Consider the following 26,186-nt stretch of genomic DNA (forward strand, 5'->3'; position numbering starts at 1 on the left):
TCTCAGATGCTTCTAGCTCACTTCTAAATCAATGACTGCCAACAGAGAGAAAAGAAAGTAGAAGAATTTCAAATATGCAATAAACTACACTGCCCCCGAAAACCCTGCTTTTGAATGTGTTAAAGTAGATCCCATATAAGGAGCTAAAAGGCAATTATGTTCTTTCAGAATGGAATGATTAAACAGGTCTCAGAAAGTCTAAGACTTCCCTTCTCATCAGTATGACATTTAAGGCCAACACAGTCCTCACTTCCTTTTTATCACCTCACATGAAGGCACCAGCAGCTCCGCACAGACAGCACAGGCAAAACGTATTTGCTTAGTGAAAAGTTCATTAAACAACTGATTCAACTCCAGACTCTCCCTCCCTTGTCTTCATCACCTCTTGAGAGGTCCAGTACCTCAGATGGTCTGTCCATTTCATCCTCCTTCAAAGCCTTCTGACCTGGGAGGGGTGAGTGGGAGGCTGCAGTGGAAGTGAGGGAGCTAACCACATGGCGAGGCAGGCTCTGGCCTGGATACAAGCTCAAGAGACTCCATGATCTGCATGCACGGGGAGGGCCTGGAGGTTGGGGAGCAGAGGGTAGGGACAAACAGACTCGTGGGTTCTCTGGAGATGCCTATGGCAGAAGGTGGACTCGTGGGCAGAGGCTGCAGGTGGCAGAGAAACCAGTTAGACAGCAGAGCAACAGGTTGAGAAGCAGAGCTAAGGTGGGGTGAGCTCTACAGACACAGGATGCTTGATTAAGAGACATTCCCAGGATTAAAAAAACAAGTCTACATTAACAAATGGCATTCTAGGAAATGTGAGTGCAAGTTAAAACATCTGTATTTAAAGATAAAATGACACCATTCCTCCACATCAATACTAAACTTTCCAAATTCTACCTTTTCAACTGTAGTAAATTTCTTTTAAAAAACAGAGAGAGAGAGAGAGGAAAGGGGAGATGCTTTCTAGATAATCTGAAACAAAGAATCAAAGGCCATAAAAATAAATCAGAGAGTCACAGAGCTAAAGGAAAACTATGCAGTCCAGACCTCTCTTCAAAAAAATAAATCTCTAAGGAGGCAGACTTTACTCCAAAGCTTCTCTCAGTCGAGATCAAAAGTGCTCAATGATTTCTGAGGTATTCTATCATCACATCCTACCGCATTCCACATAGGTTGTGCCAGGTCCCAAGAATTCATGCAGTAAAGGAAAAATATATTATAAAAAATAATTAGGATCAGAAAAAATACAGCTAAACGGTGAAGAGCCAGGAAAAGTTAAGGTATCAGTGGGTACTGATATATGACACCACATCGAGACCTCCCACGTGGTCGAGCCAATTTGGCTCTGAGTTTCCTAAGAGTCAAATCAAAAAGGGAAACATGATCAATTACACAGTTTACAGTGTTCACAGGGCAGGGGTGGGGAGGAAGAGGGAGACCCCATAGAAAAAGAAAAACTAAATTGCACAAAGAACTTTGTGTGGGGGGCTTCATACAGCACTGTGTTTTCAAGCCAAGGGCAAACCAGGTCATGATAAGCTTTTGTTTTTAATGTAATAGTATTGAATCAAAAACATCAGGGTACATTTCATGTCATAAAAGTAAACGTTCTCTGTGAAATGAGTATTTCAATCATCACTAAGGATGAGTGTGTGCACCAGGTTGCAATGTAAAATGTATTTCTTACTGGGAAGTCTGGTCACAAAAATCTGACAAAGAAGTAGGAGGAAAAAGTAAGTAGACTTAATTCCTAGGCCGGCCCGTGTCAATTCCTCCTGCCTGGCTCCAGGTGGTAAGGAATGAACCACCCTTGCTGCACTGCATCGGGGTCCTGACCCGTACTCTGCCAGTCCTTCCCTTTGACTCTGTCCAATGGTCCTGCTTTGCACCTTCTAGGCCTCCCTCAACTGGGCAAGTACAGAAGCTGGGGCTCTCTCTCACCTGCTGATCCCCCAACCTTCTGGCACCCATCTCTGAACACCCCTGCCCGCTCACTGCCCCACCACACCCCACCCCAATCTCTCTCTCTTCTGCAGAAGTCTTCATCCCACAGGGGACGGGAGAAACAGAAGAGCACTTTTTCCTGCCAGCTCCAGTCTGTATCTTCTCCAGTTCCACCGCATTCCTTTTGAAAATGTGAGCCAATCACTTACACACCCATGTTCACAGCAGTGCTTTTCACAGTAGCCAAAAGGTGGAAGCAAGGGTCCATCAACTGGTGAATGGATGAGGTGTCTCTCCATACAAAGGAATGAAGTTCTGACACAGGCTATAATGTGGCTGACCCCCTGGGACATTAGGTAAGTGAAAGAAGCCTGTCACAATAGGACAAACATTACATGATTCCACTTATATGAGGTACCTAGAATAGACAAAATCAGAGAGACAGGATGTAGAATAGAGGTTATCAGGGGCTGGGGGGACGGGGTAATGGAGAGTAACTACTTAATGAGTGCAGAGTTTCTGTTTGGGATGATGAAAAAGTTCTAGAAGTAGTTGATGGTGATGGTTGTACAACATCGTGAATGTACTTGATGCCACTGGATTGCACACTTAAAATGGCTAAAATGGTCACTGTTATGTTATGGATATTCTGCCACCATTGAAAATGCATGCAGTCCAATTATGAGGAAATCCAATGTGAGGGATTTTCAACAAAATACTGATCAATACTCTTCAAAAGTGTCAAGGTCACAAAAGACAAGGAAATATGAGGAACTATGAAAATATTGCAGGGGACAAAGGAGAAATAACAATTCGGTGCAAGGTGGCATCCTGACTAGGATCCTAGAACAAAAAAAGGACACTAGTGGAAAACGGACGAAATTAAATAAAATCCATAGTAAACAGGATTATACCAATGTTGACTTCCTGGTTCAGATAACAGTACTATGATCTTGTAAGATGTCAACGTTAGCGGAAGCTGAGTGAGGGATATACAGAAACTCTCTATACTATTTTTGCACCTTTTCCTTAAGTCCAAAGAAAGTTAAAAGTTAAAATAATTTAATTTAATCAATCTACTCTTAAAAAAAATAGCCAGGGTAACATAACAGACATATAGTCATGAATCCTTACCCTGAAGGTGGTCAGTTCCTATGTGAAGAACCCAAATCAGAAAAGAACCCTCCAGGGCTGAGGGGGCAGCATTTGAAAGACTAAGCAGAGTCCATCTGCCCCGGAGTTGGTCAATTAGCACAATGGAAATGAGCAACAGCCCCCTGCTCTCTAGATCGAGTGAAAATATTGGGCCAGCATCTCGACCCTAGCAAGAACCACAGAGAAAAGTCTAGGAAGACCAGCAGTCCATCCGCTTAGAGAGGGGGTGCAGGACTCTGTCAGGTCCATGCTTAGCAATGGAAGGAGGGCCCCGTCCCCGCAATGGGGGCTGCGGATTCCTACCACTGGGGCAGCAGCAGCATCACAGCTGCCTTGACGTCTCTCACTGGGTCAGAGTGCTCGAGCCTAAGGGACAGAAGGAGGCTCTCCCCCGGCCTGCCTGCTAACAAGTGTGCGTGAGCAGCTCAAATCAGTCTGAGATGGGCTCTCCCTGGAACCTCCCTCCTGGTCATGGGACTGTGGGAAAGAACGTGCAAGGTTCCCATCAACCGTTTCCCAAAATAATCTGACAATTCTTCAAAGGCCAAACCAGCTTAGGTCAGTTTGCCACAGATTATTTCCTAGGATTCCTGAGGACACGGCTGTGGCCCCATGAGCATGCACAGGCCAGGTCTGCACTCCCCAGAGCAGAGCCCTCCCGGGACGGGGTCTTGAGCCGGGCTGCTACTCTCTCCAGAGAGCGCCGTGTGGACAGTGACAAGCCTTCCCTGGGCCACCAAGTGTCCACACTGAACCCTCGGGCGTGTCGGGGCTGGAGTGCACTGGATGCCCAAAACATGACCCAGCACTCCAAGTTGACTCAACAGTGAAACCAATCACAAAGCGCACGAACAAAAAGCCCAAGCTTTTACTTTCTGTGGGGCCAGATGTAATCAACCCCATCTTCTATTTTCTTCCTCCCAAGGGGCAAACTCATCTGTCATTTCCTGCCTTCATCCCCCTGCTTCCTCATTCCTCGCTTGCTGGTCAGCCCAGCTGTTCCCAGCCATCCCAACTCCCTGTTCCCCTTCCACATTACCCCAGACCCCAGTGGCCCTCAGAGGGTAGCCCTCGGTGACAGTCCCAGCTGGGATCATCAAAACTCCAGGATGGGCCTCCAAAAAAACAAGGTTATCTGATCAACTTCACAGCCCGCCAGGCTGAGACAAACGTCCCTCTCAACTTCCTCAAACTGCAAAGATGGAAGCTGTCTCCCACACAGACTGCCACCAAAACAGCTACCCCTTTGGCCCTACCTGACGTGGAGATCAAGAAAAACAGTGTCCCTGGTGTGGTAGGCAGAGCAGTGCCCCCTCCAGATGCTTACACCATTACCCCTGGAACCTGGGAATGCACAGCAAAGGGACATTAAAGTTTCAGATGGAATTAAGGTTGCTAATCAGCTGACCTTAAAATAGAGAGATTAGCCCGGATTATCCAGGTGGACCTAACGTAATCCTGAGGCTCCTCAGAAGTCTAAGTTGGGGACAAAGAGAAGGGTAGGGTGATGTGACATGAGAAGGACACGAGCCACTGGTGCAGGCTCTGAAGATGGAGGAAGGGGCCCTGAGCCAAGGAGGAGGAGCAGTCCCGAGATGCCGGCAGAGGCAAGGGAATGGAACGCTCCCTAGAGTTTCCGGAAAGCAACAGAGCCCTTTCCACACATTGATTTTAGTCCAGTGAGACCCACATCAGACTTTTGACCTCCACAACGGGAAGACAACAAATTTGTGCTGTTTTAAGCCACTGATTTTGTGGAAATTTGTTATGGCAGCAACGAACACGGCTGGGTGTCAAATCCACAAGAGTAGGTTGTTTCAAGCCTAGTGACTAAGTGAGTCTTACCTAAGTAAAACCACCTCTGCAAAGTCCACCGCACTTTCAAGCTGCCTCGCCTGAAGGCCTGGCTCCATGCCACTAGCTGCCACCGGCCTCCATTCTCTTAGGCCTTCCCTCCGAAGAGACCAGTGCACAGGGACGGCAAACACATGTGGTTTTGTGTCACAGGGCAATTCTAAATGGAACAGTTCGCCTGTGCCATTTTGATGAGGTATCTGACACAGATCTGTAAAAAGAAAACCCACTCAGAGTTATTTCTGTAACTGAAGGTGGGCAAGAATGGGGATAGTAAAATGAGATTATTACTTATGAAATGAGCAATGGAAGTTAAGCCTCTCCTTACCTATCACTGAACGCATCGATTTGCAACTAAGAATAGCGATGGCAACTCCCACGTGAGCGCACCCCCACCCCACAGAGCGTGGGTGTGGGTCTCCGGGTGGGTGGTCTCCAATGCCGCACTCCAATCGGTGCGTTCCAGTCCGTTTCGGTTATTTGTTTGGCCAGTGCGCTAACCTCACAGAGAGCCAGAATTCACTCTTCTCAATGTCTTTTTCTTGTGGCAAGGACCCTAAATGCACAGCAGAAGTCTCCCAGGTACAGGGTGCGGGTGAGGTAGGGAGCCACATGGTGGTCAGCCCTCTACCTTTCAAGAGCTGTGGATTCTCCTTCCAACAGGCTGGGAGCAGGGGTCAAACTCTAACAGCGTCCAACTGACAACAGCCTTGCTCTGTGATTCCTCTTAACCGGGCTTGAAAAAAGGTAGGGCTAACAAAGGCTGGCCTAAGAAGAACAAGCCATGATTTCCAATGCCAGAAGAGTGAGGTCGTTTAAGCTCTATTTCTAGCAAGTTTCAGTTACCTGTGAAGCAGCATATGGCTTCTATAATTCTCCGAAGAATGAAAGCATTAAAAGATTGGAGTGCCTGTGGACAGTGGGCTGGGCCCCAAATGAGTGTTCACACACTGACAAAAGCAGCCAGCCAGTGGTCTGGTCGCCCCACGGCTTCCACAGGGACCGGCCAACACGCTGCCATCTCTCACCCATTAGCAACGGTTAAAATATTAAGCCAAATGACAGAGGAGTTTCTACTACCAATTTATGATATTGGAGACTGTGTGTTTTTGACAAGAAGCCATTTTCTAAACAATTACTCTCTAAGGAGGAAGAAAAGAATCCTGAAGCCAAACGCCAGGGACCAGGTTCAGGCTAACGATCAAGTAGAGCAAGAGGAAAGAAGAAAAACATCTTGCGGCGCAGGGCGCACAGGGGACTGGCAACACTTCCCTAAAATGCAGGATGAGAGCCCTGCAGAAATGAGCCCTCAGACTCCTTTATCGCAGGTCTACTCTGCACAGCCCAGGGCACATGCACGCACTTCATCACGTCCCCGAGAGGAAGTGTGGCAAGCCTGAACGCTGACCGCAACTGAGAAAGATCAAGTAGATGATTTCTTCTGTGGTGGACCCAGGAGGATCGGTAAAACAAGCCAGCCTGCCAGCTGCCCTAACGACACAGCGCGCCCCGTGCCAGGAGCCAACCACCAGTCTTCTCTTGACTGTGCAACAGATATGTCTGTTAATGGCTCATCAAGAGCCACAGGAAGGTTCCTGTCACTTACTTTTAAACGTGCGAATACACCTTACAAAATGATGGGCCAACAGCAGGGAAGACTCTGAGCGGCGCTCTCTCCATTGCTCCTGACCACATGTGATGCACATGAGATGTGAATAAGCAATACCATTAAAGATCAATTTCTGGCCCTGTCTGAGGAAACGAGACTCTGGCTTCAGAGTCATACATCACCCGCTGTTTATACTCATTCAACAAATATTTTTCTTTTGCTACTCATTCTGGCTGAGACACCAGGCCAGGTGCAGGGATGCCAGCGTGGAGGAGACAACCATGGTCTTTGCCTTGACGCCGAAGGAACTACAGGCTACGGAGCATGATCTGTGGGGTCCATGCAGTCTCTGGTGAGGCTTCCTGAGCCAGCACGTGCCCTGTGACCTCTCCTCGAGCGGTGACCCTTCTCCTGTGCATCCGGAAGCATCCACATCCGAGTAAGGGTGGGAGGGAGAGAGGAAAGGGAAGAGGGGTGATGTCTGGCTACAACAAATCAGATTCCCTTGCGTTTTCCAGCAGACCAAGTAAAGATAAACAAGATGTCTCATGATCCCCCCCTCAAAAATAAATAACTCATCCTCAATTGGTGGTTTCTTCCTGTTCATAACTGTAAGCCCAGGGAAGTGAACGTGTGACTGCTGCAGGCATGAATTAGTCTAGGCAAGCATGCTCTTCCCTTCCACGTCCTAAGCAAGAACTCATCAGCTCCAGGCGGAGAGCCAAGATTTCCCAGGACAGGGCCTACAATACGGATGGCAGGATCAGGCGAAGATCTAGCAGAGCTCAGGGAGGGCAGGGAGGCGATGGGAAGGTGCCCAGGATGGTGCCACTGGAGCCAGCAAAGGACTAATGAGACTTGCAGACTCCTAAGTCACCACTGTGGAAAGTTTTCCCTACCTGACCAAAATTGGTGCATAGAAACGTGACAAATTATCAACCCAGCACCCCTCCCCTTATCAGAAGGAAGTAATCAATGGCAGAAGAAAAAAATAAAGAAGATTCCTAAAACAAGCTGCCAGTTGTAGCCGGGGGTGGGGGTGGGGGGCAGGGGGAGCTGAGCTAACACAGAAATCAGATGAGACTCAGCTCCTCCTCCGGCTCCTCCCCCCACCCCCACCCCCACTCCCACCTCTACCCCTCATCCCACCCTACCTCCTCAAGGAGTGTGGAAATTTGTTTTCCCACAGCACTCCCCAAACTGGCCCTGGTTTTACTTAACTATATCCCACACCTATAAGACATCCCTAAATGGGCTGATTCAGAACTCTCCAGTTATGCTGTGCCTTTAAATTTCTTTTCTTACCACTTAAGGTCCACCACCTGGGTGCTCTTGACAGGAGAATCTATTTTATTTTATTTTGGGGGGCGGGTAATTAGGTTTACTTATTTATTTATTTTCAGAGGGGGTACACTGGGGATTGAACCCAGGACCTTGTGTACGCACTCCACCACTTGAGCTATACCCTCCCCCCCAGGACAATCTATTTTAAAACAGCAGCTTCCAAAGTACATCCAGCCAAGAGCCAATACACACGTGTCAGCAGCCAATGTCAATGACGACGCTGGTCTAAAGAAAGTGCAGCAGATGCTGGTGGTGTTTGGTGCTCAAATAAACTCTCAAATGAGGGGGACAAGCCTGGGATACTGGGAACTATTGGTATTTCTCACTCACCGTGGGTCAGGCAGACACATGGTGGGCCCAAGGTTATCAAATGAAAACCGACATACCAACCCTGCCGGGTGTGACTGGGACATTCAAAGGAGAGTGACACGGAGTCCACCATTAAACAGCAGTTCACCTAGAGGTTCACAAGTTCTTGTGACCTACACATTTTCAGCCACTCTCTCTGTAAGAATGATTCAGCCTCAGCAAGGAGAGCGCAATCCAGATATAATTTCAGGAGAGAATTCAAACTCTTGAGGTGTGGGGTGTTTGAAGGCCCACTCAATGGTCTCCTTGGGTAGAGGCAGGGCACCCAAGAGGTTAAGGAGACCCGGGAACAAGGGCACGAGCCTGATTATCTCCAGCCACTGGCTGTCAATCCCAGCTCATGTCTGGGAGGCAACAGGGTGTGGTAGGGAGCATGGCAAACTGAACCCGCATGCTCACCCAGCTGAACAGAGCTGCCGTGACTGCAGCCAAGCGGGAACACCAGCTCAAGGTTTCCAGAAGCCTGGGTCTTTCAGAGCAGCCAGGGATCTCAAATGTTATGTGAAATCTCAATCTGATTCTCAAACATGAGCAATTCCAGACTTGGAAAACCCCTCGGGGCACCATGAGACAGTTGGTGGCTCTCCCTCTTCCCAACAACGCTAAGATGATTTTCTAGACTGGATTTCCAGGACAGCCTTCCCACAACCTTATTACTCATAAGCCCCGTGTTGTCAGCCCCCACTCTCAGGCCACACGACGGAGTCCAGCACTCCATTTTAAGATGCTCTGAATTCATCAGAGAGATAAGTCTTGATTCGTTTTTATGTTATTTCTACATTCTGACAGAAGAAAAAAATTATAATTTCAGATGATTCAAACTGGGTTATTTTCCAAAACTTCTGTGTATCTCTCAACACTGATGTAAAAATTTGCAGTCTTCCACCAAAGGGACAAACCCAGGGACTGGCAAGTAGATCCCACTGTAGTTCTCATGGCCCCCCTTCTCTCCGTGCCGCCTTAGTCAGTCTCGGGTGCTGGAACAATACCACAGACCGGGTGACTTAAACACTTATTCCTTACAGTTCTGGAGGCTTACAGTTCAAGATCAGGGTGCCAGCATGGTCTGGTTCTGATGAGAACCCTCATATCATGAGGTGGGATAGTGGAAAGGAGAGCAGGGGAGAAGGGGAGGGGGAGAGAGGGGGGTAGAGAGAGAGAGAGAGAAGGGAAGCAAGCACTCTCCTGTCTCTTCTTATAAGGGTGTTAACCCTTTCATAAGGGCTCCACCTCATGACCTAATGACCTTCCAAAAGCTCCACCTCCATGTACCATCACATTGGGGATTAGGGTTTCAACATATGAATTTTGTATAAATGCAAACATTCAGTTCATAGCACATGCCAAAAAAATCTGTGACTGTCTGTGTGTTTGTCTCTGTCTGCCCCCCCACTCCCCCCCACACACACACGGAAAACAGATGAACACACAAGGTGGAGGGCCAAAAGGTACAGGGGAGATATTTGATCAGTGAACCTACTGTGTGCACAAAAGGTACAATGAGGGGGTCTTCACACAGGAGAGGGCTCTGGCAGTGTGCTGGTGTGGCCTTTTGTTGTATATCTGAAACTCATTTGAGCCCCTACTATGTGTCAACAAATACACTCACCATGTAATTAATCCTAGGAATGCTAGCAGCTCTGGTAGCTTCACTGAGGAAACTACAAGCAGAACAGCAGGTGGAAATGGCCTTCAGGAAAGGAACACAGCAAACAGAAGATAGACGGAGGACATTGTCACTCGTGAGAAAGAATGGAGACCTCAAAAATAACAGTTTGCTTTTGTGATTATTTAGACATGTGAACCCTGAGAACCACGAAGTATGAGGAAACAAAGTCCTATCTTCAGCAAGCTCACCGGCTCTGACAATTTAATACTTTAAGATATAGCCACAGCCATGAGATTGGCAAAAATGCAGTCATATGATGCAACAGAGACTAATAATTATCTCCCAGCATCCCCTCCTCCTTTTAGAAATGGAACCCTTCCTTCCCTCCACGGTAGACCTAACAATGCCCCCCAAATAAGTCCACAGGCCAACTCCCAGAACCTGTGAATGCTACTTGACCTGGCAGAAGGGACTTTGCAGATGTGGTGAAGTTGAGAATCCTGAGATGGGGAGGGGGTCCTGGATCATCCAGGTGGGTCCAGTGTCATCACAAGGGTCTTTAAAAGATGGAAGAGGGAGGCTGAAGAGCCAGAAAAGGAGATGTGACAACAGAGGCAGAGGACACCAAAAGCTGGGCACAATGGGAGCACAGAAATGTTTACCCTCTAGGGACACACGCTGGAAACACCAAGTAGGCACTCTCTTCTAAAGCGCACATATTCGCTCCTTCAACGACTACATTTTCCTCTTCGCTACTTAGTTTGTTCATTCACTAATTTGTTAGGAACATGCTAGTACAACCACTTTGGAAACCCACCAACCTGAAACCCAGCAAAACCATGCCTTATTATATAGCTTTAAAAAAATGTATTTCATATGGGCACCTGGAGACATTTATTAGAGTGGTGACAGGATATCCATTCAGAGTAGCAAAAGCTGGAAGCAAAGCAAAACTCCATCACCAGGAGGAAGGACAAAGCCCCAATGGCACATTCAAACAATGGAAGACCAGACAGGACAAAGAAAGGAACTACTGAGTGAGACAGCAAGCAAGTCACAAGTCTCTATGTGGTTTGGATGCTGGTTTTATAAAAAAACTAAAACCAAGCAAAACCAGACAATATGTTTTTAGAAGATGCATATGGAAGTGATCAAACTATTTCTTAAAAAAGAAGGGAAAAATGAGTTTTTAAAAGACTCATGATGCCTGTCTCCTCTAGAGAAGGTGGGGGGAGAGGACGGAGCTGGAGCACACTTCAAGGGATGGGTTCACGAGGACATACTTTACACATTGATGCTTGCTGCTGTCCACGCAACACATGGTGTGTGTGTATCAATATCCTATCAGCTTTCAGAAGTGGTTCTCATGCACAGCACCCCGCGCAAAGGCTGCAGAGAGCACTCTGTGAAGAAGGATTCTCACAGTGGTTCGAGAAAGAAAAGAGATGGGAAAACCAAGTGAACTCAAAAGACAGCGCCACGTCAAGCAGTGTGGGTGCCCTGTTACGCCGCCAGCAACGACAGCATCTCTGAAATACGACTGTCTCCTATTAGTGTTGATCTGAGCTTTACTGGGTTAATTTAGCCTTAATTTCTGAATCTGTTTCAGGTTTATACAAATGAGGTAAAAGCAAAAGGAGCATACATCTAGTTAAGTGCCTATTGTTTTCAAGTAGCATTTTTACTTAAAAAGTTTAAGACAACTGAAAAGGAATGAAATTCTGACACATGCTACAGCATGAATGAACCTTGAAGACATGATGCTAGGCGAAATAAGCCAGACACCAAAGGACAAACACTGTATGATTCCACTTACATGAGGTCCCTGGAGGAGTCAAACTCAGACAGAAAGTAGGATGGGAGCTGTCAGGGGCTGGGCATGGGGTTGGGGAACAGGGAGTTACAGTTACGAGTTTCTTTTTGCAAGATGGAAAAAGTTCTACGGACGGATGTACAACAATGTGAATGTACTTAATGTCATTGAACTGCACACTTAAAATGGTTAAAATGGTAACTTTTATGTTATATGTATTTTAATGCAATTAAATAAATATATAAATATATAAATAAATGAAGCTAGTCAACCTTTTTAAAAGTTCAAGGCAAAATAGAGATTCTTGGTAAATGCTTGCCTTGTGAAGGGAACTTCAGCATTACTCACTTGAGACACTGTTCTATTCGGTCGCTCTCTAGACCTCCAGCAAGGAGGGAGTTTCATAGACTGACGGATGACTGTTGTTTCAGAAAGTTGTCCTCTAACTTGATGGGTGTTCCTCAAATTGACATCTCTCCTTCTTTCAGGATAAACAAAACTTGTTCAAACAAACAGCCTTTGGTTTAACTGCTTATTTCATCACGTGGTTCATGAGATGATCACATCACGATCTCCGCCCCCCCCCCTCAGTTGGGGAAATGAAAGTTAACTAAAATGTGGCATCAAGGGGAACTTTAGATATCTTTGAGTTCCTCTGGTTATCAGAGCTCACATCTAACAGGCATTCAATAAAAACCTGGAGAATTTCACTGAATTCCAATACACAGCAGTATTGTACTGCCTGTCTTGTTTGTCCTACGAACGCAGGCAGCCAGTTATGGTCACAATTTGAAAATGAAACACAAGGAGAAAGTATATGGTACCCGTTAGCTACTAAAGCTTCCTAACACATCATGAAGTTTAGAACTTTCACAGACTCTTGGCCCTGAGAGGGCATCAGAAATGTTCAGCTCCTTTCAGCCAGGTCCACGGCTGGCATTTGACATGCACTTGGTGGCTGAGGAATGAATACTTCACACACTGCTGTCCATTAGCGAAAGTGACACAGCAAGAAGGCGCGCTTTGAGACCACTCTCTCAGCCTGGGTCCTGGGGTTCTAGCCGCCCTTATCTGATGCCCTTTGAAACTGAAAGCCCAATTTTTTTCAGGAGAGTGTATGATCATGACATAACCTAAGCCAGGAAGTCCCAGAAGGGTTATTACAGTCATAACCTTCCCCCTGTCAGTACAGAACTTGGGCCCACAACACAGCCAAACGTGAAGTCCCATGGAGGACCCAGGGCCTTCAGGACAGTTTTCTCTGTGGTTCTGGGAAACAAAGTCCCTTTAAATGCCAGTCAGAGCGTGAAGTGAAAGGAGAGAGGGAAGGGAGAATGAAAAAGAGAAGGGACCAAGTCCCTGAGGCTTTCGCCTTCACTGCGTACCCGCTACTCTCACGGCTGAACGCTGAGCCAGGATCAATCATCTCAAAATGGTGTGGCGCAATGAGTACCTGCTGTGGAATGTCAAAGCCCCACCAGCAGTCTCCTTCAGAGACGTCTCCCTCTCTCCCTGCCTCTGTCTGCCTCTGTCTCTGTCTCGCTCTCATACACATACACACACACACACACACACACACACACACACACACACACACACCCAGAACATATAGCATAGAAGGGATGGTAAGTCATATGAGTAGAGTTTCTTGAACTAAAGCTGAAAGCAAACACAAGGACGGCAAGTACCCTGCCGATCCCCATGTAATGACCCCCAGGGACTTACCACCATTATCATCAGCATGGGCCATTGCAGTCATTTGGAGGCTATAGAAACAAAGAATGGATGTGAAATGTCACCCTGTCTGCAATCTGATTTCCTTAAAGGATAAAAGGGAACATTGTGCTCTTCATGTTCTTACTTATAACATCAAGATTTACAGAAGCAACCCAAATGCTCAAATGGTGGGGAAATGGTTATAGAAGTTAAGATTCAGGAACTCAAATTTTCAGCTACTAAAAACACTAGCTTTGGAGATGACTGTGAAGTAAAAAAAACAGGATGTACCATTATATATACTACACATATATTAACATTATACACATATTACATTATCCACAAGTGTATAGTAAAAAGTCTAGAAAGACATACACCAAAATAAAATGAAAGTGGTTGTATTGGGGTACTGTATGAGTGCTGAATTAAAATTCTCCTGCTTCCTATTTTCTAAACTCTGTAACAGAGTCACTATAACAGAAAATTTTTCCAGAGTTAAAGAATACTGAAACTAGAATAAGACACCTCCATCCTAGAATCTGCCCCTCCCCTCGGTCAGGGATGGAGCCCTCTACACCATCCTCCAAGAGGAGGTGATCCGTTAAGGTAACTAACTACCCTCACTGGTAGGGAGCCGGGGTCCCTGCGGGGGAGCGGGAGCTGTTCCCACACAACCTCATGTGGCCATTTTGACCTCAGACCGCACTGAACACACTACAGCTGCATCTAGCTTCAGCAGCTACAGTGCTTTCTGCTGCGCAAAGGAGGCGGTCTACCAGTTGAAGATGCTGAGGCAGGGGCAGTGCTGTGGGAGAGCCTTTAGAGGGAGAGATGGGAGGAGGGAGAAAGGGGAGATTTCCAGAGAGAAAGGGGGTTGAGGGAGAGAGAGTGTTGGCCAAGGTGGGCGGCAAGACAGCACAGAGCAGGGGTCCAGGGAGAGAAGGAGGATGGGAGAGAGGGAGAGTTAGAGGCCAGAGGGGTAGGGGGTGGAGGGGTGGGAAGAGAAGGAGAAAGAGGAGGAAGGAAGAGGAGGGGCTTAGTAAGAAGGGGGAGGAGAATGCAGGAGCAAGGAGGAGAGAAGGTGGGGGGGCCTGGAGGAGAAGGAGGACAGAGGGAGGGACAGGAGAGGAGGGGTGGGGAAGAGAGGGTGGGGGAGGGCATGAGGAAGAGAGAATGAAGGAAAGGAGGGAGAGGGGCAAAAAAAGGGGCTGAAGAAAAGGTGGGGAGAGAGAGCAGGAGGGCAGGTGGTCAGTGAGACAGGAGAAGGTACAAGGGAAAAGAAAGTTTGGGGGGAGACAAAGAGTGGGGCAGAGAGGAGGTGGGGGAGCGGGGAGAGGAGGGTGGGAGGAGAGAGAGGAGGAAAAGAGAAGAGAGACACAGACAAGGGGCCCCAGGCCCCTTCCCCCTCACCTACATCACTCTGCCCAGTGGTTAACTCCCGGGCCAGGGTGGCTGCTTTTCTTCATCTCTTCCTCCACTTAAAACCCGCAGGTTCCCTAAAAGAGCCAATGTCACAACTGTAGCCCACCCCCAGAGCGTGCTATCACCAACCCATCCAAGTGCCCCCAGAGTCACAGCCACACTTTTCAAGAAGAAAACAAATTCAGTTACACAATTCAGAGTCTCAACGGGTAAAAATAGCCCCATTACTCACTCGGATCAGAAGCCCTCCCTCAGGGGAGCCTCGTGAGAGGGACTCCAAAGGTGGCCGGGCCATCCCTGAAGGCTCTAGCAGCACCTCACGCCAACCACCCCTTTGTTCACAGAAAGCCAGCAAAAATGGGCCTGGGACCCCTTCAGGTATTCTGGCTGCTGACTTTCAAGCATCCTCACCTCTAGTACTGCCCCAAGGGGGGCCCTCAGGCACCCCACCTCCAGGGGCAGAGCTGAGTCTGGTCATGGCTGTGTCCCAGCACCTAGCGGACACCTGGCACGGGGCAGGCCCTCCTTAAACATTTACACAGAATTGAAACTGAGAAGTCCCTCCCCTCACAGATGTGGGCACAGAGGGAGCATGTCTTGTGTGTCTCCAGGGGAGCGACACCAACTCCAACGGGCTCAGAAGCGCCCTAATGGGAATTTGGAACTGGGATTGAATCAAGCCACTGTTAACAAGTGGATGGAACTGTGGCGCGTGCCCTGCAAGTGAGGCGCACGGAGAGAAGGGGCCAGGCAGGGGGCACACAGGGCGGCTGACCCACCCCTGGTTCTGGGACTTCTTGGGGCCCTTGGGCTGCATCAGAGGCCCCCGTGGCCCTTGAATAAACCTTTTTTCAGGTAAGCAGGCTCTGCTGGGCTTCCTCACTTGAAGAAAGTCCTTACTACATACACAGCATCAAAGTGGGCAGACACCTCCTCAGTTCAGAAGCGAGGTCTAGATTGGGTAAGTTTCTCCCAGTTAAGAATCTAGATCAGTTGAGACTAAGGAATATACAGCCGAATCTCCTGGAGAACTCTTCCAAAATACACCTGTCCCTCCATAGAATCAGATGGGAGGACCCAGGCACAGAGTTCCAAGGCACATTCCCAGGGGAAAAAATCAGCAACTAGAGTGTCTTCCCGTTGACAATGAATCCTGACGTAAAACGGAGGCAGGGAGACCACAGAAGTACCTACCTGCTGCCATGTGCACGAAGTCTCCCTGGAAGAACTGCTGAGAAAGATCAACAGTGCATGGGGAGGGTCACCGAGAGCCCAAGGACTGGGACGGAGGGGAGCCTTTTTACTATAAGCACTTTTCATCTTTTAAATTTGGAGTCATGTGGACGTTTAACTTATTCTAAAAACTAACTTTAAAAAAAGAATGTAAGCATGTCTCAGGCCAGCAGCTGCAGCGTCTCTGCCTAACAAACAGGGACAGTGCAAACCGCCACCCCTTACAAATGTCTTCCTCTATCGGTGACACCCCTACCCTCGTTCTGCCCTCCCAGGCCCTCCAAAAAACCGAGTACTTTCATTTCACTCCTTTCCTGACACAGGTAGCAATTAAGCTAAAAAATCCCTGTCAATTAACAAACACTGACTTTGCCCAGCCTGCTGTAGGTATCACCAACGAGCTGACTGACAGACTGGATCTGAGTTGGCGCCTCTGTTCCCCATCTAACATTGTGCTGAGAACAAAGGGGCAGTGAGAACATTGGATAAGTGGTGAAAACTGTTCCATCTCGTTCAAGGTGTCAAGAGGGTTTTGTGTGTGTGTGCGCGCGCGCGCGCGTGTGTGTGTGTGTGTGTGTGTGTGTGTTTGATGATCAAACAGGAGAAAGGCAGAGCCCATTTAGGAAGCCATGGGTGTCAAATGAATCTCACCCAGCTAGCATGTAAACTCCTCAAGCAGAAGGCAGCCAAAGGGAGCATCCGGAAGGGACTGGCGTGGGAGATGGAGCACCACGAAGAAGCTGGCAACAGGGCGGAGTGAGCAAAGGCAGAGCGGCCCTTCCCAGTCCTCACCCAAAACAAGATTCCTGCACCTCCTTCCAGCCCCAGGCACAAAAGTGAGAACTAGCTGAAATGATTAGAGGACACTAAGCTAATTAAAGACTTTTCACTCGGGGAGCTGATGTGCCGTGGAAAAAACTGGTGCAGCCCCAGAGGACCAGACCTAGAACTGGGCCCCAAGTCTTCTGAGTCTAGAACCGTCTAGAAAAATCTGGCAAAAGCACAAGGGCTGATGTTTGAGTACTGACTGGTAAGATGCTGAAGTTTCATGGGCCAGTCATTTCAACTGTCCATACGTGCCGTACTTGGGTGCTTACGGACTTAAATTTGTTATGCAAAATAAGTAAGTAATGAGCGCTGAAATATTTATAGTATTTAATCCAAGACACAGTGGCATGAACTGAAGAGCACGTCATCTCACCACCCTGCCCCCTACACCTGCAGCGGCCCCTCCACTTCCTCGGCCACTGGAAAGCAACAAGCTAAGCCCTTTACTGGGCTTTTCTTGCAGACAATACTGCTCAGGGAGAACAAATAGCCCAGGATTTTTTTGTTATCACTGTTTTTCCCTCCTGAGCTTAACTATAAGCACACTTTATCAGTGAGGTAAGGCCCACGAGCTCCATTCTGCTTTGTTTAAGTGTCCCCTAACGTAAACTCTACAACTATCTGCAAGATATTTATTCAGAAAATAACAATCAAGTTGAAAACCAAGTGCTCATAATCAACCAGTTGCCAGTGTACCTCTGCCCACTGAAGGACCGTGAGCGCAGAAATGTGAAACTCCACCAACCCTCCACGTGTGGATACGAGAGACGAGTTTGACTGCAGTGCTTTGTCCCGTGAGTGAAATATTCTTAATGGACCCCCGTAATTGCCAAGGAAGTTGCCCGAGCAACTAACTCACAAATGCATCAGGATATAAAAGGAAAGGCAAAATTCCCCTACAGGATGAAAGGGATATAACCAAGGGAGCGGGACAGAGCAAAAATGAAGTATCCCCCCCCAAAGGAAATATCAGCTAAAACCATTAAAGAACAACAAAACCACACTTTCTCTTTCCCTATATTCCTTTGGAATCTTAACTGGAATCCTTGGGCTTCCACCACGGGTTCCCCCAGACGGTGGAGGGGGGTCCAGGAACCCCCAGGGGACACCTTCCAGTTAGAAACTTACAGGGAGGGGTGATGAAAAAGTTTTTAAAATAGACAAATAGCTGGTTGCATAGCTCTGTGAAGGTACTTAATGCCATGGAGTCGTGCACTTAAAACTGGTTAAAATGGCAAATTTTGTTATGTATATTTGACCATCATTTTTAAAATGAATACAGTAATATACAAAAAACATTGAATTACATACTTTAGATGAGTGGATTGTATGATAGGTGAGTTGTATCTCAATAAAGCTGTTTGAAAAAAACCTCACCAGGGAAACAGGCTGAGGAAAGCACCTCACTGGGGGAAGCCGGGGCCTGATATTTACTGAGCCCCTAGATAGGCTGCTGGTTCTCTCATACTGAAAGGGAGCTGGGTTCTGGGGACCATGTCGAGTTGCCTCTCTGAGTCTCGGTTTCATCATCTGATGGCGTGGGCCATGACCGCCAAGGACCCCTCCAGCCCTTCAGTTCCAAGGACCGATGGGTGGGTGGCGAAAGGACCCATCATCTGTCAGCCGGCATATAAGCACATACCACAGGAAAGGCGGAAGACATCAAGGGAGCCGCATATGGAAGAACTAAGTTTAACCACTTCGTGATCAAGGTCTTAACAGAAGGGGGGCAAGAGCTGTGTTAAGACACTTTCTATTCAAAGGATAAAATGGTGAAGACGTGCCAAAGAGTTCTGCTCTCCAATAACTTCTTGGTTCATTCATAAAACAAAAGCTGAGGCTGCAAAGGAAAACCTTATGTTCCAGGGCAAGCGGCTAGGGATGAAGAAAGGACCCAGTGCTTTGAGCATCTGTGTAATGCCCCGAGCAGGCTTCCCCGATGTTCGGAGCAGGATAACTGGGGTGGGGCGGGGACTGCCTGTGCACTGCAGGATGTGGAACAGCATCCCTGGCCTCTACCCTCCGGGTGCCAGTCAGTTGCCCTTCCCCAACCAGCTTCGACCTCCAGACACTGCCAAGTGTCCCCCTGGGGGGCAGGACTGCCCCTGGTTGACAGCCACTGCCAGAGAGAATCTGCTGTCTTGAAAACTTGTAGCTCTTTGTTGAAGCTATGTGAAACGTGTGACATTACCCTTCTCACCCACTGCCGTGCAGGCCACCACAAACTGTCAGCCAATGGACCTTGTCAGTGCACTCTGCCTGAGGGACTTTACAGAACTGCACACACGCTCCTGGCAGCCAACAGCCTCGGAGAATTTCAAGTAGTAACTGTACTTGGGTGAAAGGGTTACTCACTCACTCACTCACTCATTCATTCATTCATGAACATACGGCACTTCCTGAGTGCCAGGCAGTGAGCTAAGGCAATGCAGTTGGGGACACCCAGTCAGAGATGAGCAGCTGACTACAAGATGAAGTGCTGCACTGCAGCCTTCAGAGCAGGCCTCAAAAGATGAATAAGGAGTGTGGTGGGCTGAATAATAGCCACCCAAAGATGTCCACACCCTAATCCCCAGAACCTGTGACTATGCTACCTTCCACCACAGATGGATTAAGTTAAGGATCTTGAGATGGGGAGGGGATCCTGATCATCTGGGTGGGCCCAGTGTATTACAGCAGTCCTTCCAGAGTAAGAGGGAAGGAGACATGGGGACAGAAGCAGAGGTTAGAGTGATGTGGCCACAAGCCAGGGAATGCAGGCCACCTTCAGAAGCTGGAAAAGGCAAAGAAATGGATTCGCCACTGGAACTTCATCCCTGCTGACATTTCACTATCAGCCCAGTAAAACCCACTTTGGATCTCTGACCTCTGGAAGTGTAAGGTTACACATTTATATTGTTTTAAGGCACTGGGTTTGTGATCATTTGTTACAGCAGCAAGAAGAAACTAACACAGGGAGACCACAAGGCAGAGAAGAGACTGAAATCTGTTCTCCACCAAGAGAACGACATGGGAAAGGCTCAGAGGCCTGAATGAGCAGGGAAGAGAAAAAGGCACAGGTGGGTGCCCAGCGTCACGAAGCCTTTGCTAAGACATCCAGGATGGAAAGCGTCGGCAGAAGGGTCAAGACATGGGGTCAATCCCAGAAACATTTGGGGCTTGACTGTTGGCTGGAAAGGGCTGAGAGAGGGGACGGGGAAGGAAGAAGGGCAAGGCAATAAGCAGAATACCTATGGAAGCACCAGGAAAACTGGTAACACCCGCAAGGCGATAGGGAGCAAGCGAGTCAGGATGGGTGTTAAGAGGGAGAAATGCTGAGCTCAGTCTGCCGCAGGCTCTGTTTGAGGTGTCAGGACACACCTGGGGGAAGTCAGCTACAAGTTAGGAATAATAATGAATTTGACCAATATTAATTTTAGGCTGACTATGAGCCGGGCACATGGACATAGTGACCAGACAGATGTAGCTCCTGCCCTCATTACACACGGAAGGGAGAGGCCAAAGAGCCAGTATCAGGGTGACATGTGAGAAAGACTTGGCCGGCCGTTCCCAGCTTGGGAAATGGAAGGGGGCCATGAGCCATGGAATGTGGGCAGACTCCAGAAGTGGGGAAAAAGAAAAGGGATGCTCCCCTAGAGCCTCCAGAAGGAAGACAGTCCTGCCAATGTGGTGATCTTAGCCCAATGAGATTGTGTTGGACTTCTGATCTCCAGAACTTTAAGATAATAAACCTGTGGTATTTTAGGCACCAAGCAGGTGGTTATTTGTTACAGCAGCAATTGGAAACTAATACAGGTACCAGGTACAGAAAACCACAAACAAATATCAAAAACCTTAATAATGCTAGCAATGTATTTGCCATGTCCCTTCTAAAGAGGATGGAGGGGGAAAAAAGGATGATGTATGATACTTCAGTAAAAGTCCAAGTGACTAACACCAAGATGGGCTGGCTAGCATCACTAATGCCCAGGTGTTGGAGATCTGGCTTGGACTGGATTCATGGGTCAATCAACTGTGAACTCTTCTAGTAACTCCATGAGAGCTTTGTTCTGAACTTGGATCACATTTTTCTCCTTCTCTGAGGTCTTGTGTCACTTATAACAGCATCTTAATGACCAGGGTGCCCGTGCACCCACACGCTCTGGACCTCAGTTTTCTCATCTGCAAGGCAAGGAGGTTCTACACTTGACCTTGACCATGCATCAGAACCGCCTGGAGGGCTCGTTAATATGTAGATTGCTGGGCAATACCCAGAGAGTTCCTGCCTCAGTAGGTAGAATTGGGGCCAGAGAAGTGATATCTCTAACAGGAACCCTGGAGGCTGAAGCTGATGGCTGGGGACCACACTCTGAGAACCACTGTATTAGAGACCCTCCTCCTCCCACACTGCAAGGAGTCCAGTACTCCCCTGCCCTGCACCTTCCCCATTAAGAGCCGCACTGCTTCTTGGTTCTCAGCACCTTGCTCTGTTCCCCTGTCTCTTCCCGGGTAGAGCGAGTCAGTCGTCTGTTCTGCTGAATGCTGAGCAACAGTGCCCAGACTAGAGCCACCCAATATTAAGGAAGTCACCCCCAAATACACCTGGACAACCATTCTCCCCACCGCCACCACCTCCTAATCCCTACCCCCACTCACTCCTTAGTTAACTCAAGACAGAAAAGCAGCCCCTGGCATCCATCAGGAGCTGGCCGGGAGCTCTCCTGTTGAGCATAAACAATTCCCCAGAACCCCAACATCAGACCAGGCCACTCTGTGAGCAGGATGGGCCAGGACAAAAACAAGACTACTCAGGAATCATGTCAGAACCCGGACAAAGCAGGAACTTGTCCAAACCACAAAAGTCCCTAGCTCCTGACTCATCTGAGTGACTGCTGCTTCTTCACCAAGCCCAGCCTTTGCCTGGTCTTCCCGCTTCTCGGGAAGATTAGTAAAGCACCCGATCATGGAATCACCCCTGCTTCCTGACAGCATCCAACCCAGGGCAGTGCCTGGCTTCCTTAAATGCTCCCCGAAGCACCTGACACAGGCCCCACTCCTAGTGCGGTCCTTCCTGACCCCCTCTCACGGGGATGCCCTGTGGTTCCCCATGGTGTGTGTTCTCCTTCCGCAAGGAGCAGGAGAGGCCAGTGGGAGGGAGGGGAGGGCAGTGCCAACTCCAACTCAACTTTCAGGTTCCAACTCAAACACCACCTCCTCAGATACTGTCCTTACCACTCTGAGGCCTAAGTCAGATTCCCCCCCTCTAACCTCCTTTCACGAGACCTACCACAGCTTATAATTACGAATTATCTTAAGTATCACACTCAAGCCTACCTCTCCCACTAGACCAAGAAGCCAAGCCGGCAGGTCTGCGTGTGCTGTGTGCCTGCTCCCAGCACAACACCAGGCGCAGAGCAGGAGGTCAATAAATATTGGACAGATAGATGGATAAATGGATGAATACTGACCACTGTGTGCAACTGACTTTAAAACAAGCTGATGAGACAATGTCAGTAACGCAGAAAGAACTGAAGCGGTCAGAGAAGAAACAACCAAGGTCTGTAGACCAGGAAGGTAGCAGGGCTTTGCCTGAGCCATGATGGATGGAAGGGGATAAAGGAAAGGGCATGACAGATAAAGGCAGAGCCTTTTCTTCCATTTCTAACACCAGCCTGTTTGTGGAGGTCAACATGTTATACTCATTTTAGCTTTTGTTGATTTAGCATAAAGCAGTCCCCCCCCCCACCAATACCATACATTGCTAAAAACAGTCCAAACTTTGTTGTGACTCTGAAACTCTTAAAATAGAAATCATTCGCTGGGTTTGCCGACCCTCCACTACTCACAGATTTGGGTCATAATAATATTTGCGCAGTTGTAATTACAAGAGCCGAACCCTGCATCTGGCATTGAATGCAGCTCCCTGCAAGCTCAGAGGGCACATTCTGAGCGGGCTTTGGTAAGAGGCCATTTCACAACTAACTGGCTTCATCTCAGTGTTCAAAATTTGATGCTCTGCAGGTATTTTTTCAGATCAAACACTATGTAATACAGTTTTATTGTGTTATCCACTAACAGAAAAATCATTATCAGGCCAAGTAAGAATGGAAAGGTATCAAATCAATAAACTGGACAACTCTTCTGAAAACCAAAGAGATATGAGGGATTGGGGGAGGGGGTATGCCTGTGTGTCCATGCACACTCGGTTCAGAAACTGCACTGTTCGGTGGACCCATCAGAAGACATACAGAGTGACTGTTAAATACTTGTACCTCATCAGAAATACATCGCTGAAGATGCTTTAAAAATTGCAGGTGATCTTTCATCCCAAACTACTACAAGCACCTCAAATCCCGCTCTAGACATTATAATGAGTTAAATGACAGCATCCATTTTAATCTTAATGCATCTAATCGTAAACACCTGAAATAAATGAAAATCACTTTTGGCGCCACCACCCCCCCCCCATTTTTGTAATGATTACAGTAAAAAAGATTAAGCCTGAAAGGACTCTAAACTACAGAAGCACTCTCTAATTTTCTTAGGAGGTTCTGGAAGATGAAAACAGTTCAGACTTGAATGATAAACAGGTCTGTTTCTTCTTAATCAGGACTCCATCCTCTTTCCACTGAGATACAGAAAGCACAGTATAGCCAAGGGAGAAGACATTTGGATCTAACTTCTTTTTTTGTGCAACCCTTTAGGTGACCCACCCAAAACTAGAGATGATCAAAACAGCATTTTTGGTTACCTCAGGAGAAACCAATCTGTTATTAAAGTCATGGGTGATGTTTAAAGCATATAGTTTGTTAATGAACTAAATCATCTTATTAGATGCCAAAGCAAAACAAGCTAAGTGCCAAGCTAAGTGTTTTGCCTTCCACAGAGCAGGCAGGTTTCATACTCCTTCCTCCCTTCATTCATTCATCCAATGTTTATTTAGAGTCTGCTCTGTGCCAGGCACCAAAGAAAATAGTGCTGAGCAAAACAGTGCAACACAGCACTGTCCCTACGGTCATGGGGCTTACAGTAGGGGACAGAAATGTTAAAACAAACTCAAATAAATAATGTTAACACTGCTATTTCTTAAACAGGTACTATAGGAGAAAGGGTAACAGAAAGAAACTAATTTAGACTAGGAGTAGTGCAGGGATTGGAGACAGACACTGAGAAAAAAAGTGACTTTGAAGTTGAGAGGCCATCAGACCATCAACACTTTGGGAAAAGAAAACCATTTTTGGCAAATGACCACAAATGGAATTTTAACTTTACCTGTCAACAACTGACTGGGTTAAACCTCCAGTGCATCTGTCTTCAAGAGCCTCCTGAGGCAGCTCACAGATCACTGTCGGACTCACCTACCTAAATCTTATGGCCTGAACACAGAAAGGTCTCACTTCATTATGATTTATTATAATCGGCAGTCTTCCTATGCTTGGCCTAGAAACACCTAAAAGTAATCTGCCGGAAGCATGAAAAACAGAGGCTGGTTGCCAGCAAGAATATTACCTGGGTGGGCCAAACGCTTCATAGCCCAGGCAATCTCAAGTCCAGTGCCCAATAAAGTGCCAGGTCCTCTGGGCAACGTGGTTCCAGTACTCTGGGGGTCTATATCAGATGATACCCTGGGGGCCTAACGATTAGCTGCCTACTTGGAACTGATGCTTGATCAGTAATCAAGGACTGAATCACCGTTTCCAGATCCCCAACCCCGCAGACTTAGAGGGTGTGGGAAGTGGCCTTTGAGCATCACAGAACGGAGAGCTTGCCAGGCTGGAGAAAGGCAGGGAGGCAGAGAGGCGGTCAGGACTTGGAGGAAGAGGGACGCCAAGGGAGGCGCGTCAGGCTCTCCGGACCCGAAGACCGCACGCCAGGCCGGGTACTGGGGCGTTTCCCGCACCCCCACCACGCCAGCCCCCGGCAAAGGCAACCTGGCCGCCCGGAGACCTCAAGATTCGGGCTTCCCCCGCGGCGGGGTCAGGCGGGCACCACGAGCCCCGCTCAGGGCCGGAGTCCACCAGCTCTCGGTATCCTCAGCGCAGAGGAGGGCGCGCTGGGGGCGAGAAAATGGCCAAGACAAAACTCTCCCGGCCCACCCGAAAAGCCAACCACACCCCCTGCATCCCTCAGCCCGAGCCGCCCAGCCGGCCCCCGCGTCCTCCGCCCAGGCCCCCGCGGGGTTCCCGTAGGCGTCGCGCGGGCACGGCAGGGATGCAGACGCGAGTGGGAGTGAACGGGGTTGCGTGAGGCAGACGGGGTGCCCACTGCGGTGTCACCCGCCGGGGCCCTGCCCCCGGGACGCCCTCCTCGGCTCCGCGGTCCCGGGACAGGCGCGCCGCCCCCAGGCTGAGGTGGGCTCCCGGGCGCCCCCCACTCACCCATTGGCGTCGAGCCGGGCCGGGCCGCCGAAGCAGCGTGAAAGTTAGCGGAGGCGGACGCGAGGGTCAGGGCGCCGGGATTCGGGAGCGGGGAATCCGGGCGCCGGAATGTGGGCGCGGGGGTCGGGACGCGGCGGCGGCTGGGCTGGCTTTTTCCTCAGTAGCGGCGGCCGCGGCGGCTCAACGCCGCCCGCTGCTGCCTCTGCTGCTGCTGCCGCTGCTGCCCCGGGGCGACTCCTGCTGCTGCTGCATCGCGGCCCGCTGCGCCCGGCTGCGCTGGGTTTCCTGCTCCCCGCAAGTGGAAATTGCGAAAAAAAAAAAAAAAAAAAAGCGCCGCCCAGCCCAGCGCCCGGCAGCCGCGGCCGCGCCGCCCGCTATCCCCTCCTCCTCGCCGCCGCCGCCGCCGCCGCCGCGATGCTCCTGCGGCTCCGCCTGCCGGGGGCGCGCTGCCGCCGGGGTGGGGGCGGGACCGGAGGGGCGGGGCCTGTGGCGGGGCCTTCGAGGGGCGGGGCTGGCCCCCGGGGCGTCCCTCTGACTGCGGCGCACGGGCGCCCCCCTCACCGCCCGCTGGGGAGGGAACCAGCTCCGCGAGGCCGCCCCCCACCCGCGGCGGCTCGGTTAACGCCCCGGGAAATGCCGCGAGACTCCTCGAGACAAGCGGTGGGGAGGGAGGGTCCGGGGGGAGGGGGCGTCCGAGTGAAGGGACACGTGGGAAAGGAGATGGAAAGAGCCAACCGTGAGGGTGCGACGCGAGGTGGTGGACACGCTGGGGGAGGGGAGACCATGGACAGGTGAGGGGCCAAACACCTGCTGAGGGTGATGACAGGTAACCCCGGGTATGTCGAGGCAACCCAGAAGAAGGCTTCACAGACGGGGCTGTTGGGAAGAAGGGGTTCATCCTATGGAGGGAGAGAAATGCTATGTCCCTTCACTGCCTCCTGT

The 26,186-nt window shown here is 49.2% G+C and overlaps 1 protein-coding gene across 1 annotated transcript in view; it reads right to left on the reverse strand.

The window, feature by feature from the left end:
- Positions 1 to 25,564, reverse strand: part of SH3KBP1 (SH3 domain containing kinase binding protein 1) — a 298,864-nt gene extending 273,300 nt beyond the window's left edge. Inside the window, exon 1 of the mRNA XM_074359924.1 lies at positions 25,245 to 25,564. Within this exon, the coding sequence (XP_074216025.1) occupies positions 25,245 to 25,248 (4 nt within the window). The 5' untranslated portion in view covers positions 25,249 to 25,564. The remainder of the gene's footprint in view (positions 1 to 25,244) is intronic.
- Positions 25,565 to 26,186: the final 622 nt, after the last annotated feature.

The sequence above is a fragment of the Camelus bactrianus genome, chromosome X (genome assembly GCF_048773025.1).
Source record: "Camelus bactrianus isolate YW-2024 breed Bactrian camel chromosome X, ASM4877302v1, whole genome shotgun sequence".
Taxonomy (NCBI): domain Eukaryota; kingdom Metazoa; phylum Chordata; class Mammalia; order Artiodactyla; family Camelidae; genus Camelus; species Camelus bactrianus.